This window comes from Patella vulgata, chromosome 2, assembly GCF_932274485.2.
Source record: "Patella vulgata chromosome 2, xgPatVulg1.2, whole genome shotgun sequence".
Lineage (NCBI taxonomy): Eukaryota > Metazoa > Mollusca > Gastropoda > Patellidae > Patella > Patella vulgata.
The window spans coordinates 1,528,631-1,544,888 of NC_065880.2; the positions used below are offsets into that span (position 1 = coordinate 1,528,631).

At 35.4% G+C, this 16,258-nt stretch overlaps 1 protein-coding gene across 2 annotated transcripts in view; it reads left to right on the forward strand.

The window, feature by feature from the left end:
• LOC130010781 (RYamide receptor-like) overlaps positions 1–16,258 on the forward strand; it is a 36,784-nt gene that overhangs the window by 8,442 nt on the left and 12,084 nt on the right. Inside the window, exons 1-2 of one of the 2 annotated variants that reach the window (XM_056098815.1) lie at positions 4,062–4,305; positions 12,652–13,792. In XM_056098815.1, coding sequence (XP_055954790.1) covers positions 13,061–13,792 — 732 coding nt within the window. In that variant the 5' untranslated portion in view covers positions 4,062–4,305; positions 12,652–13,060. Of the gene's footprint in view, positions 1–4,061; positions 4,306–12,651; positions 13,793–16,258 lie in introns of those variants that run through there. The other variant, XM_056098816.1, reaches the window with a different exon arrangement.

Genomic DNA, 16,258 nt, shown 5'->3' on the forward strand with positions numbered 1-16,258 from the left:
GTATCTATATACATGATACCTTAAATTCTGGTCAATCTATATGCATGATACCGCAAATCCTGACCAATCTATGTCATCTTGTAGAAAGGATTGGAGGTATTTTGAGCTAGACACAAGCGGTAAAAATACATTTTGATACAAAGGCTTTGCAATATTTAAATATGAATGCTTATTAATATATATTTAGCATTAACTAAATGAAAGGGTAGAAATTAAGCAAGGCTACTAATGATATTTTCGATAATAAATTATGCTTATCACTTTGACCCGTACAATATAACACTTGCACGATTTCCGGAAGGGGTGGGTGCACATTTCAAATTAGTTAAGTTGGGGGTTATCCCAAATGATTGATTTGTGGGATTAACTGATAAGATAATTACATAATATATATATATACATAATTACCAAGTTACGTAGAATATTTCAAGATTTAATTGAGTTATTTTTATGCATCTTTTCACTTTCGAGACAGTTTGGCATTCACTGGCTTTATTTGAACAAAGGGAATTCCCACTTGCAAAGTTATGGAAGGAAGTAAAGTTAGTAATACGTTAATTTTGAAATGAATATTCATCTTTTTACAATGGTGTTTCATTTGAAATGAACATATCCAATTACTCCGGGAACGGAATCCTTGGATAACAAACATAATAGCCCTACGCTTTGGTAAATCAGTTGTAACGTTCAATAGCATAGACAATGCATTACTTTTGATGATTTTTTCGTGAAATGTCTATGTCGTTTTTCTTGTCCACGGGTTTTGTTTTGTTTTTACCAAATCACGATTAACTAGATCGTTTTACTGAATTATTTTTATATAACTTTCTTGAAGAATAAAAATCCAAGTTTTCCCTCAAATTGAAGTGTCGATTCCGCGTTGCTTATAAGATGGTAGGCGGTTAAGGCATGCACTTTTAGTTTCTAGTATCAAACTCTAATTATTTTGTGTACTTGTCTCTCTGATGTTGAGTACTATAAGACAGTAACTGGCAATGTGACATTTATATGCTGTGGTACAAAACAGGGCAATGGCTTTAATTACGATCTAACCACGCTAACTAGCTATTCTCGATTAAAGACAGATCTAACTACAGTCTGATAGAACCACGCTAACTAGCTATTCTTGATTAAAGACAGTCTGATAGAAAGATTAGACCACAACATCGGTCATTGTATAATCGAATAGTGTATCATCGTGCTGTTGATCACCCATGTCTCGTGTTCTTTACTCTACAAATATATCAACTCTCTTCCGGGAAATGGGGGGGGGGTGGCCGAATGGTTAGCACGTGCGCTCTGCGCTGTATCATACGGTCTGTCATTGAGTCAACTGGCGGGGTTTCGAATCCCCGGTTGTACGTGACAAGGAGTAGGGTCGCCTGTCCAACCTCGTGGGTTTTCTCCGGGCCCTCCGGTTTCCTCCCACTGCTAAAGACCCCTACGCGCAAGCGGATTATTGAAATATAATTGAACCATGTGTTAGTCCCGAAATGACCTAGTTTGTGCCGAGTGGACGTTAAACCCCATTTTCTCTCTCTCTCTCTCCCGGGAAATACCCGGGACACCATTACTGTTTCTTAGGTAGAAATGGTTTCACTACTGATGTCTTCCGTCTTACTTCAGCCATAGTAGTGGATCGTTCTAAGGACTTCCTTGGAGCAAGTGTTTTAATCATTGGATTTCAAAAAGGTTATTGGACAATAACTCCTTAATTTATACATAAATTGACCCCAAACCGTTCAACATATAATAAACCAAATCCCACTGAAATAAAGGTGAAACTTAACACATAAATTTAAAAATTTAATTAAATACAAAGACTACGCGATATTTCTGTCGTTTTTTAAAATGCCCGCCGAACCAGAATTAGAAAACGCAAGTGATTTTACGCCACTTCGAAAATATAGAAAAACTGTTCGGTAAGATAAGATAACAATTTCAGTGTTCCACTCTTCACTATTTGTGACATAATTACTTTTTTCCATGCAAACTGTGATGATAAGATTTCAGTGTTCCACTCTACACTATTTGTAACATAACTACTTATTTCCATGCAAACCTTGATGATATGTGTTAAAGGTTTGTCAATTAGAGCTATTTTTACTTGCGCAAAGGCTCGTATAGTGTGTCATTTGTAACGGTGGATAAGACAAATATTACCGTTACAAATATTGCAGCTATTTATTAGGCTACTGAGTCAAGTTGTAACTAGGATCGTTTGGTCTTTCACGTTGCCCAGTGATATATGGAAAACCAAACAACTGTATATTCAGTGTTCGTAAATTTTAGTTCTTAATTCACAGTCTTTAATTCATTTGTTGTCGTATTTCGACATTTGTACAAATGTTGAAATACGACAACAAATGAAGAAATGGGAATTATGAACTAAGAATTACGAACACTAAATAAAGAACTGTTTAGTATTCGCTAGAATTGTGCACTTCCAGTTGACCAGGAATTAGCCAAGACAGCTGTACACATGATCATATCATATCCGTCCTTTAGATAATCCATAGATTTTCTCAGTTCTTTACATCAGCAATTGGTGTGTATGAAAAACAATACGAATCATACGTCAGGGGTCATATATTTATTACCACGAAGTATCTTATTTTGTGCAGTATGTATTGAACTATACACAACAACATATAGAAACATGAAAAGATAAGACCACCTTATATTAAATAATACTCTTGAGTTGGTTTCAAAGATAAAACCGTCTTATATTAAATAATACCCTTTAGTTGGTTTCAAAGCAATCCTGACATGTATTTGATCCAGAAAAACAAAGACAGGGACTTGAAACGGAAAGACATATATTATAGATATATTTTACTGGCGAGACTTTGATAAATAGGTGATAAGAAATATCAGTTTCAGGGCATCCCTCCACCTATCTTTAGAGTTTTTGTCAGATGGTAGTACTATGTTAAAATATTTTATTGTTGTTTGCTGAAACGTACTATAGAAAGTATTGTGCAATGTATATGTTCAGTATTGTGAGTAAAATTCGGATGTCGAGGTTTAGACTATACGCGAACTAAATTCAGTTAAATATATAGTTATAGTCAAATTCGACATTTTAAAATAACTTAACGCTATGGTCATTTGAAATTAATATTCGTTACTACGGAGTTATATATGTGTCTGTGGAATATACTTATAATATTTCTAATATTGCTATCTGGTCTGACGTATGGGCTACCCAATCCACCGTAAGCCTATTGCTGGGGTATATGTGTTAATCACCCGGCCTCCCTGCCAATTAATCTCACAGTGCCATATTAATTATGATTTTTTACGATACCTCCAGGTTAGCGAGCCAATGTCCTACTCACTGAGCCTCCGTGTCTACCCAAGAAGTTTTATACCTGGATAGAAAAGCAGTGATGTCTATCGCTTTTCCTTCATCTGATAAACGATAGTAATTTTACCACAAAATATAGCGCCTCAGTATTATTGACCAATCATCAGTGTTTAAAAACGTACTTTGATTGTTCAAATGACCAAATCGAAATTCAATATGGCATTTAGCTATTATAAATATATTTGAGTAGGTCAAGTTCTTAGCAGTTACTATTCCAATATTTGAACTCGAAGAGTACCATCACCTGGAGAAACCCCAACACTATTATGTTTCATCGCATCATTGAGTACTTTCTACTTATGAGCACAGCTCTAATTAACGTACAGATAAAGAATGATAAAACATGAAATGAAATTATCACCCCAAGATAAGGTTAATGGAATTGTTAAAATTTAAACAGTTTTCTCGTGGACTATTAATGATAAGTCAATCAAGTAGTTAAAATATGTGGTAAGTATAGCCTATTATTGCACAGTATGTACCTTTAATAGCAACCAAGTTTACTAAATAAACAAAATATACATGGCGGGGGATTTCAAAAGACTTCTACTTTGAGTTTAGAGTGTACACGTATTAAGTGGCCTTGAATCGTATTGATACAAGAAAATACATATGTCTGAAAATGTCAGCCTGCATATGTCAAAATTCTTTTCGGGTCACTCGATGAAAGACTGCGCCATATTTTGTGTATTTCTGATAGACACGTTGTATAACGGTTTACCTATATGAACCAGTCTCATCAACTGACCGCATTATGTTTATACAGTACTCAATTGAACTGCGTGAACAACTGAACGAGTGACAAAATTATTTTAATAATTAAGGAAGAGAGGATTAAACTAATTAACGTAAACTCGAGAGAACTGTTGATGTAGAATTCACGCCTTGTTTATATATGGTTCGCCATTCAACTGTACTGGAACACGAAACGAGAGGTAACCAAATTTTCATTTTGAATAAACACTGGGGAAGTAGTATTAATAACTCAAAAGGCGAGAAACTTAATTATTTTAAGCAGGCAGCATTTGTTTCGGGTTATTTTCAATTCCATTGAGGAATATTTCTGTGTCAGATGATTAGTTTTGAAGAATTCTTATTGTACAATGGAGGTTAATACAATACGAAAATGAATTGGAAAAACGACTGTTCTTGTGTTTTACTAATGGTATTGCCTTTCTCATGCGAAACGGGTGAGAAAACTAATGAAACAAATATGCTGGGTGAAGCTTTAATGAGATCGGGCGGATGTAACATACGCCATCATGCAAAAACAAAAAGAAAAAGATGCACGTTAAATTTTCTCACATAAATAAAAGCAACAAGTTAAAAGTAGGTTGTGTTATGTACACATGGATTGAAGTTTCATATTGACAGTCGTGTTATTATAATATAATTAGTACGTTTTATGGTGAAACAAGACACTATGTCGTAAATAAATAAAATCAGCTAGGTTGTCTTGATAACCTTATAGTAAAGGAGCATCAATGTCTGTAAGGTTTTTCATACAGCGTTTATTTAAAAGTATACAATTCGCAAAAGGGCGTAGGATGTAGGGCGTCGGCTTTCTTTGATGAACGTCTGTTGCTATAACAAGCAAATTAATGGTGTTACGCCCAACGACGATCGGCTAATATTTGTTGGCCGAATAGTGTTTTGCGACAAAAGTTAGCCGATGTGCGTTGGATGTCAACATAAATTGATGGCCGAACAATGTTCACGAGATAAAAATTGTTTAATTTTAAAAACATTGTTCGGCCAAAACATGTTCATGCTGTTTCTCCTTTGTGTTGATTTTCAACAGAGAGCAAACATTTTATACGGACGTCCAATCAGTATTTCGCTAACGATCACGTGGTACAGAAATGGCTGCGCCCTTGTAGCCTGGGAGATGCTAATAGTCGGCCGGTTGTGTTTTTTCGGGAGTCCACAATAACCGCTTTATATAAATGAGTATTTTGGGAAATACTAACCCTAACCCTTTTCAGAAGTCTGACCATGGATCAAATTTACCTTTTACCACTCTTAAAAGGGTTAGGTTTAGATTTAGTGTTCCCAAAAATACTCATTTATATCATGTCGCTTTTTAGTACTCCGAAAATTCTCGAACCTCCCCAAACCGACCTACAATTAGCATCTCTCGTAGACTTTCGCCATATTGTGTGATCAAGTGATTTTTGTATAATCATGTGACATTAACGTCGATCTATTTTAAGCAACTGCTGCTCATTTGCGTTAAACATTCGTCATTTGCAGGAAGTTTATAGACATTTGGTTTTTTTTTAAAACACCAACAAATGGTAGTCGGTATGCTTTGGGCTTTAGCAGACTATGTTTTTATATTTCTACTTAAACAGTGTTCGCGAATTGACTAGAATTATTTTGGTTGTCGCCTACAATAACCAATATAGAATAATGAAAAATTTAAAAGATTACATCGTCTATTAAACCAATCCCATCCCTAAACGGTGAAGATAATGTGAATGGTTTGATGAGAAAAACATCTCAATTTCATCGATGCCATCATTCGTTACAAAGTATGGCGTAGACCAAGCACCCAGAAAACAGATAAGTACATCATAATTGAAGACCGATTGTTGGACCTAAAAAAGCGCCTCACACAAAGAGTTGGGTGTGATGGAGCATCGGCGTGTCGCTTTTTACCTTAAACACATGGAGTGATTATTGTAAATACATTGACAATGTTTATTATAATATAATATTATGGGCAATATGTATTGTAAATATTTATTATATTATTATGGGCAATATGTATTGTAAATATTTATTATATTATTATGGACAATATGTATTGTAAATATATATTATTTACATGTCGCGACCTAGACGAAATCTGTAGTGGGCCTTAACTTTTAGACTTTACCCACCCCGTGTTTCCTCCTACTCTTAATCAGTTCTAGCTGGCAAGAGTTCGTTGACGTGTTATTTGAACGAGGAATTTGCCAGGCCAGCACTGTATTCACCGTTAATAATTGAGTAGAAGTTTGTGTTATTTTTATGTAACCATTAGTTACGTAAATCTTCATTCATATTTGATCTATAATGCTTATTCTGGTTTTGGGAATTTTCTCGGCCAGCACCGAACTCATGAGTGAATGAGTTCTTGTTAATAATTCAGTAGACGTTGATTGTCCACCTAAGCATGTTATTTCCATGTATCCATTAGTTACATAAACCTTCATTCAAATTGTATCTATAGCACTTATTCTGGTTTTTATACGGGCTTTAGCAGTTTCATTTAATATTTTATCTCTCAACGATTTTATAAAAATGTCATTAATTTACACAAAAATCATCTAATATGATTTGATCCTCGTGGTTCTGTGCACTTTAAGAATATCTGATGCATTTATTAATTTTTAATATATTATGTGACCCAGGCAGAATTATTGTAAACGTAGACTTTAATATATGTTGTATGTTACTCTCCGTGTAATAAAACATGAATACATCAGGTGTTGTCCATATTGTAAATAACTTTCTTTTCTATGTTCTGTGTATATTATAAGTCGTGGTTATGTAAACTTAAGGCTTTAAAAAGAAGCTGTCACCGTGAATATACATTAAATATCGATCAAAGTATATATCTTGAATCCATATTGTAGTCATATCTAAATCAAAATCGAAACTAATTGTCGTCCATTTTATTAGTATGATGGACCTACTAAAATATCAGTGAGGAAATCGTATCAAGCGGATATTTTAGTGCTAGGCTGGAACCTAATTATTGTGAAGTGAAGGGTTAAAATATTTTGGTTTTCAAACGTCTAGAACAGTATGTTGATATAACCTATTAATCAAGACTCGGGTAACTGGTGGATTTGTCCAGGCATGGGGTAAGGTGATAACACATCTATATATATATTATATTACTATAGTGCCGTAGCACTGGTAGCACATATTCTGGAAACCTGTAATTTCGGTACTAGAACAACCAGGATAATCAAATCTTACTCTCATTAGTATGTACTTGAGAAAATTACATCTTTAAGTGAGTAAATCAGCCAATAACGATGATTGACAGAAGTCTTTACTGGTGAAAGATGTTCACTTTCTCCCATTTTCTATGATAATTAGTTTCTAATAAGTCGGCCACTTCATCAATATCGCTGCCGTGTTTGTCTTCTCGAGAGATCACGGGTTAATCCGAACGAATACACGCCATTGTGTAAATTGGGAAACCTGTCAATCAAAATTTCGAGGTATACGAATCTTTACGTTAATATATTTATTGGCAGGATTTTTTTTTTCTCGAGGAGAGAAAAAACTTTTAGTTTTCTTACTTAATATATTTATTGTCTTCAGGAAAACACAACCTTTTTATTTAAATATTTAAAATATTTATTGGCAGACTTGTATTTCTTCAGGGAAAATCAAACTGTTTTTTATTATGTAAAACTAATGATTATTTTGTTAAATGTTTATTTAATAACACCCTTAGAAAATAAAGTTCGAAATAGATTAATCGATGTGAAATAATATGTACGCTGCTCTTAAAGTATAAAATCAGTTCATTTAGCTCTGTTCACAATCGATTAAAAAAAAAGACAAAAACAGAAGATCAATGAATAATCAGTAGAAACTCAGGCATCGACTTATTATTCCAAGATAATATTTATCGTCTTAAAACTGGAGTTAAAACGGTAATAAAATGTTCTGCCCCGACTGGGATAATGAAGACGGGCATACGCCATGTAGTGTTCTATGAGGGAAATTTTCCTCAGACACGGCGCTACGGCCTACTTTTATATCGAATTCCTACTGCCAAGGGATCTTTTACGTGTACGCCAATGTGTAACACTGACAAGAGGAAATCACGCCGGAAAATCTCAGTGAACTTTCTTAGTCTACACGTCCTGGAGCGAACCCAGGCAAGCCAGCCACCGACCGTAGCTGTAGAACGTCTTACTCACTTAGTCACCGTAGCTCTAGAACGGTAGTAAAGGTAGACAATTCTGCTAAAATTAAAACCTGAATCAAGTTAGTCATCCACGTGCAAGGTTACGAAACGTATATCTATGTGTATAAATAACTGTATTGAGACATTTAATGTTCCATTATATTTCGTGGGGCCGTCATTGAGTCATGTGGCGTTGCTCGATCCAATATTTGTACGTGACAAGGAGTGATGTTGCCTGTCTAACTTCGTAGGGTTTTCTCCAGGTCCTCTGGTTTCCTTCCACTGCTAAAGCCTCCGACACTCACTTGAATTATTGAAATAGAATATTGAACCATCTGGTATTGTCTTCAAAAGGGGTCAAAATATCCACATATACTAACCATATACAAATGTATTGAGTCCCCACATTAATACTCCTAGATATAACCATGCGTTGGACCATTTTATTATTATTCGTTGTGTTATGGACAGGCAATTTGTTAATGACCTTGCCAAATATATTTATTGTACAGGTTACTGACATTAATTTACCTACAGAAATAGATTCATTAAAGCCTTCTCTTGAATATATAACAAGATTAACATTGTTGATATCTTCGTTGAATACAAAGTATGTTTAACCATGAGACATTTATCGAATACCAATTTAAAATAATGACTAATCTTATAACCATAGATTTTACTAATGTTTAATGTAAACACATATTTCTCCAATCTTAAAGGTCGCACATTTTTCAGATGTTAGCGGCTTAGCGTGTATTCTAAATTTATAAATTGCTTAGATATAAATCTTTGCAGGTGTTAATGTAGGTCTTTGTTTGTGCATCAGCGAGAGATAAAGAGATTTTTACATCCACTCGACACAAACTAGGTGATTTCGAGGCTAGTATATGTACAACTTATTTTAATAATCTCCATGTACTTGGGGGGTAATTAACAGCGGGGGAGGAGGGGGGGGGGGTAGAAAACCCACGAGATTGGACACACGGCCATACAAACTCCTTTGGATCAAAACCGCTCCATATATTATGATGTAGACCACTAGACTATCGCCACACCCCACAAGGTAAAAGGGAAATATGCTAGTTTTTAACCTTGAAATATATTATTAACAGGAGACACAAATATTACATTTCTTTACGTTAAAGCTATAACACTATGTGGGAATCACGGTGGCTAAGTGGGTAGGACGATGGCTCGCATTTCCAGCGTGGTTTCCCCTTGTCAGTGGCACGGAGTGGTACAGGAAGAAGAGCCTAACAAGGACACCTATCCCATGTATACATTGGCGAGCACGTAAAAGATCCCTTGGCAGTTGGAATTCGATATACGAGTAGGCAAAATTTTCCTCATAGCACACTGTACGGCGTCTTCATTAACCCAGTTGGAGCAGAACATTAGGACGTTAAACCCCATTTCATTTCATTTATAACACTATGATCTAACTGTGATCTAAAATTAGCTATATATTTCAGAGGAATACACAAAGACCAGTTCAATAATATTATTAATATTGGCAGAAATAGCTAGGATATATACGTTCAATATGTGTGTATCACCTGAACTGAGAATCTCTTGAAGATATTTATCCTAACTGGAAGATCAGATAATAAATTTTATGGATTAGCTTAGGAGAACTAAATGTTTGAATATTGTTTTAGCTGTAAAAATAGTATCATTGGAGTTATATTGTTTTAGTTGTAAATATAGTATCATTGGAGTTATATTGTTTTAGTTGTAAATATAGTATCATTGGAGTTATATTGTTTTAGTTGTAAATATAGTATCATTGGAGTTATATTTATATTCATGAAGATTGGTTGTCACTGTCAATAATCTGCTTCGCTGGATGCTTTCAAAGAAATCTTGAGCGATGGTGAAACTAATCTTTAAAAAGGATTTGCATCATCAATATGCAGTAAAAGCATTTCTCATCCATTATCTCTTTAGTGACACGTGATTTGACAATTTTTTCACAAGTATTTTGTTTTGCATCGTCCTGCTCTGTCAACAAATCCCCCGCCCCTCTCTCTCTCTCTCTCTCTCTCTAGAAAACGTTTCCCTGTCATTAATACTTTTGACGTAGGAGGAAATAATGACAGATTTTATGTCTTTTAAATATTAACAGATCGGAAGTAATTACAAGCAGTCATACCCAGAGCACTAGGTAAATAAACTAAATAATATTCCACCATGGATGATTGCTTACAATCAAAGAATAATTGTTAATATGTTCCGAGCAAGAATGATTCGAAATCTGTTTTTCATATAAAACACACACCAGAAATTGAGAAGATCTAAGGACATATTACGTTAATGTCTGATAAGATAGTTTTTATTAAACAGGCTGTTGAAACCCAATTCTACTACATGATATAATATATTAACAGTTTGTTTCCCTTGTGACCCGATGGTGACCATTGTTTAGAGGTTACCCCTAGCGATCGCTCGTCTTAGCAATATTTGCCAACATAGCGATTACTGTTTTCGTACGCGCTCGTCTTAGTAATATTTGCCAACATTGCGATTACTGTTTTCGTACGCGCACATGGAAATGTAGTCGTATATTGCCGTCGCTTTCTTCCGTACGTCCGGCTGGCCGTAGGTCCATCTGTCGGCCAAAATTTCTTATGAACACTCTGCACACTCTATTTATTATCTGATGTTCATGAAATTTATGTATGTTTACAGTAGTCTATTGTATTTCAACAATTTCCGTTAATTACTTCTAGAAAAATGGCCCTTGTTTCACTTCGTAGAACCTTGTGAACGCTCTAACAACTAAAGTTGTCATTCGATCCGTATTAATCTTACCTGCATTCTTTAAATTAGTAAAATGAAGAATCCTATTGAATTTCAGCAATTTACGTATATAATGTCTAGAGTTATGGTCCTTGTTTCACTTTATTGAACCATATCAGCGATCTATCGACAAAAGTGATCATCCGATCCGTATGAAAATTTATATGCATTATTTTGAATAGTAAAATGAAGAAGCCTTCTGAATTTCATCAATCTCCGTATATCACTTTTAGAGTTATGACCCTTGTTTTACTTTGCTGAATCTTGTAAACACTCTATATCCATTATTCAAATAAGTAAAACGAAGAAGACGGTTGAATTTCAGCAATTTCCGTTGATTACTTCTAGAGTTATAGCCCTTGTTCACTTTGTTGACACGACATAGTTATCTTCCGATCTGTATTAAATTTATATGTTTTATTCAAATTAGTAAAACCAAGAAATCTATTGAATTTCAGCAATTTCCGTTAATTGCTTCTTGAGTTATGGCCCCTGTTACACCCTTTTGAACCCATTGTGAACGGTCTAACGAGAAAAGTTATCATCCGATCTGTATTAAATTTATGCGCATCATCTAGATTGGTAAAACGGAGAAGCCAATGAATGTCAATAATTTCCATAATATAACTTCTAGAGTTCTGGCCCTTGTTTCACTATGTTGAACCCTGTGAATGCTCTAACGACAACAGTTATCATTAGATCGGTATTAAATTGACCAAAGAATATATGAATATATATACGACAAGCCTTATCGATTTAGCTGGTGTTGCCTGGCAACCTATCTTTTAATTTAATTAAATTTGGTGAAGTATAGTCAGATTGGTGCCGATGTGCTATTCAACACCAAACTGTTCCGTTGAGTTCTAAGTACAGGTGTGTTAGTCTATTATACCTGAAACTATATAATACCTACTAGTGTTGTTTATATATATTATCCGTTGTATATTTACATTCCTCTGCATGTCCTCGTGTGTAAATATTTCGTTTAATCAGCGGCTCGGTGAGTATGGCATTAACTCACTCTAGAAGGTCTCGAGTTCGATCAAGTTGTTGGCCGGGAGAGTGAGTGCCTTGGTATTTTCCAGCGAGTTTTTTGTATGTGGAAAACACAGGGACTGGCAAGTAAATGCGCCTAGTCCTTCGGATGTCCCCAATAAAATCGAGGTCATATGTACACAAAGAAAGCGAAATACTCCTACTATGACCACGCCAAAACTCCGCTGCCCGGGCAAAAGTTTCATCTACAGCACAATACATGGCGTAGTTTATGCCCAGCTTCAATAGCCCGTATGGTGTACATGTAGTTTACTCGGTTTCAATAGCCCAGTTGGTGCAGTATGCTCGACTTCAATATCCCGGTTGATACAGAAAAGTTAAACGTTAAAAATTTAAGAATTATTAAAATCATATATATTAGAAACTTAAACTACATTCCATTTATTTATGGTCCACAAACTATAACCAAAAAACAGTCTTCACCTTTTTTTATTAAAAAATACTTACTAATAGACCAATTTGTGCACTAAAGGGTTTATCTGTTATCACTTATTTTATTTTCCAGGTTTGCTGTCGTTTATCAACGAGATGCTTTAAAGCCTGAACAGAGAAAACTGTGGTGTCATTGGTCAGGAATAATCCATACAATAGAATTTAGCCTTAGAGCCAATCAATAAAATTGAGGCTACTTATATGTAAAGACCACCTACGGTTTGAAGACAGCTGATACTACACCATTAGCTTTTATAATGACAAGAGTATCCAGCTAAACTACCTAGCCACATTGTTTCATTGGACTTTATAAAAGGTGTTTTTATGGAACTTTAATGGAATTTTGGAAAGATTTACAACTGCTATAACTTTTATAAGAGTAATAACATGTGATTTACAATAGAGGAATAACTATTTTACATCGTTTTTTTGATATAAAAATAATAGCTAAAATATGTATTAAACTTTAATGGTTTTCAATTATGGAGTATCAATTTGATGGAGAAAGGAATATGTCTGTCGAGGAGAAGAGGGATGTGGATAGTTCGGTTTCAGTGCCATGGCAGGCCATTATCATTACAGCATATACCACGGTTTCTATTGTATCCGTTTGCGGAAACAGTGCGGTTTGCTACTTGGTGTTGTCTCAGCGGCGTATGAGGACCGTGACGAATTATTTTATCTCTAGTTTGGCAGCCGGTGATATTCTTATGGCCGTGGTTTGTATACCATTAACGTTTGTCGCTAATGTTTTGTTGAATTACTGGCCATTTGGTGAAGCTTTGTGTCCTATAATTACGTATTTACAAGTGGCTATAGTGTTCCAGAATGCTTACACACTCTTAGCCATTAGCCTTGAGAGATATATAGCTATTTTACACCCATACAGACCTCGATTACCTAAACGAAAATGTCTAATGGTAATTGTTTTTTGTTGGTTGTTAGCATTCCTAACGCCACTTCCAACCGCCATCACGTCAAAGACTGTCAAATTTATAGAAGGTAATAGCACCAAATGCTATTGTTATGAAGTTTGGCCAACTGAATCTGGCCGTGTTGGATATAGCACCACTATAATGGTTCTACAGTATTTCTTACCTTTAGGCGTGCTCATTTACACCTATGCTAGAATAGTTCACGTGGTCTGGATGAAGGACATGGGATACAGAGCACGTGGCGAAACGGATGGAAGAGAGTTTGATCCAAGACGAAAGGTAATTAAAAATGTCTTTAATAAACAAATACACAATGTTATGCTGTATTTGAATGTGATACACTTCCCTTTATCAGCTGTTCCATGACGAACCGTGGCATAATCTGTTCATTTTTTACATTCGTACGTATGTACACATGGCTAATATAAGATTCAATGTTATCAGTTACAGCCCTACTATACTGCAACCAACAAAACGATTAAATGTGCAACCTACAGTCATGTCCAAAGTCATATTTCAGCTACATTTTATCTCGCCAACGAATTAGTGGTGCCTTTTCATTTCCGTCTCAATAGAGTTCCGTTGGTTCTAATAGACGTTAGCATTACAGTTTGAACTAGAAATATTTCAAATAGATATTTGCATTTCGAATTTACGGGATCTTCATTAATAGAGTGAAAGACTTCCCCATTAAGTAATATTTCAAACAATTAGATTAATTTTTAATTGCCAAATGCCTTTATTGAAAGAGTAAAAAAAGGCTCCATGTGCGTGTAAAATGTCGAATTTGGCATTGCTTACTGCGTGATATTTGGTTCACTTTGCTAGCAGGCTGGCAGAAGTAGGTTCACATGTTTTACTTATTCTGTATATGTGAATTCTATCGTTTCCGCATCTGATATGACTTCTACGATATATTCATTTCTGAATTATTCTGTTAGCATATTTTTACTTAGAGAGGTGTATCTGATAAAACTTCTACGATATATTCATTTCCAGGATGATTCAGTTAGCATATATTGAGAGAGGTGTGGTGTAAACTTCAATTCCTGTGGTAGTGCCAGGAGTGCCCACATTTTTAGAAGTTAAAGATTAGCGTGCACATAAGTCAATCCGACAAATTATGGCTTAGTATTATTAGGAAAATTAATAGAAATTGGACAGAAATGCAACATTGGAATCAGATAAAAGAAATTCCAAAATGTACACCCCCCCCCCCCCCCCACCAAAAAAACCCAAAACACATTATTTTAAGGATACATTCAGGGAAATGAACCCCAAATATTATGATCTGCAGTTGATAAATTACATTATCGAAAATTTGCCAAACAAGAGTATTGGTTAAAGAATGTCGGGGTTGTGATACCGGACGGTCTGTGACGTCACGGAAAACACCCACCTATAGCACGGCTAGATCTATTTGTTAAAGCCAACTCAGTTTTCGTCAAGGTCGCTGAGATGTAAATAAGGTTAGGGCATGTGATTGTTGGTGAGATGTAGGTTAGGGTTAGGGTAAGTTTTAGGACTAGGTCCATAGGGTTAGGATTTGGATTAGCACTAGCCCTGTTTACATCTCGTGACCTTTCACCAAACTTGATGTAGGCCTTATCAAATAGACCTTACTATAGACCATCGGTAGATCGAATTTCATCTAGTATGTCATTTCCGTTTCGTTTAATTTCATGTATCAAGCTTATTATTTGGTATAGATATATTTCAAATACACCTTGGATGTATTACATAGATGAAACACAAATAACGTTCAGTTCCCCTGTAATATTAACCCGATTGAGGACAGTTTTCCATTCTACATATATCACTTTGAAATACGTCAATAATTATAAAGAGAGGAAATACACATTATTGAGAACCTTTAAAGGATTTTAAAAATTAATGTTTGAACCAAAAATGAAATTCAGTAACCCTGATCAAAACAAATTTGAACAGATTTTCTATTAATTGAATCTTACCATTATGAAAAATACAATCTCCTTCCTTCCGGTAAAAATTCTATTGCAGTCTCGGTTGTCGATTAAAAATGATAATTAGTAGGTCGATAATCAAAATCCAAACTTTATTTAAGTGATTTTAGAGATACATTATGGGAGATTAGATAAAGAGCTGGCAATTCTCACTATAATAGTTAAAAGCTAGATAATGTAAAGGGTATTTACTGAAAATTTCAGTCAAATTGATCACAATGAACCGACATTTTAGCGATTGAATATTGGAGCTAGCCTCGATCATCATTACTAAAGTCAGTAGGATAAAAAACATAGTCTCGATTATCTATTTTTTTATTTAATTATGAATGGAAGTCGAATAGCAAATCGGAACGTAATCCAATAAACAGGGCGAGGGGATCACGGTGGCTAAGTGGGTAAGACGCTGGCTCGCTAGCCTGGAGGTCGGGTATTCGATCCCTGCAATGGCCGAGAAGGTTCATCCTGGTGGTTCCCACTTGTCAGTGATGCAGGATGGAGGGCCTGACAAGGACAGCTGTCTAGTCGTTCGGATGGCAGGAAAAGCCGAGGTCCCGTGTACACATTGGCGTGCACATAAAAGATCCCTTGACAGTTGGAATTCGATATAAGAGTAGGCCGCTGTCCGGGCAAAAATTCCCTCACAGCACACGGTATGGCGTATGCCCAAGTGCATTAGCCCAGTTAGGGGCAGAACAGTAGGACGTTAAACTCCATTTCATTTCATTTCCAATGCCATCGAGAGCGTGCATGTTGGAAGACA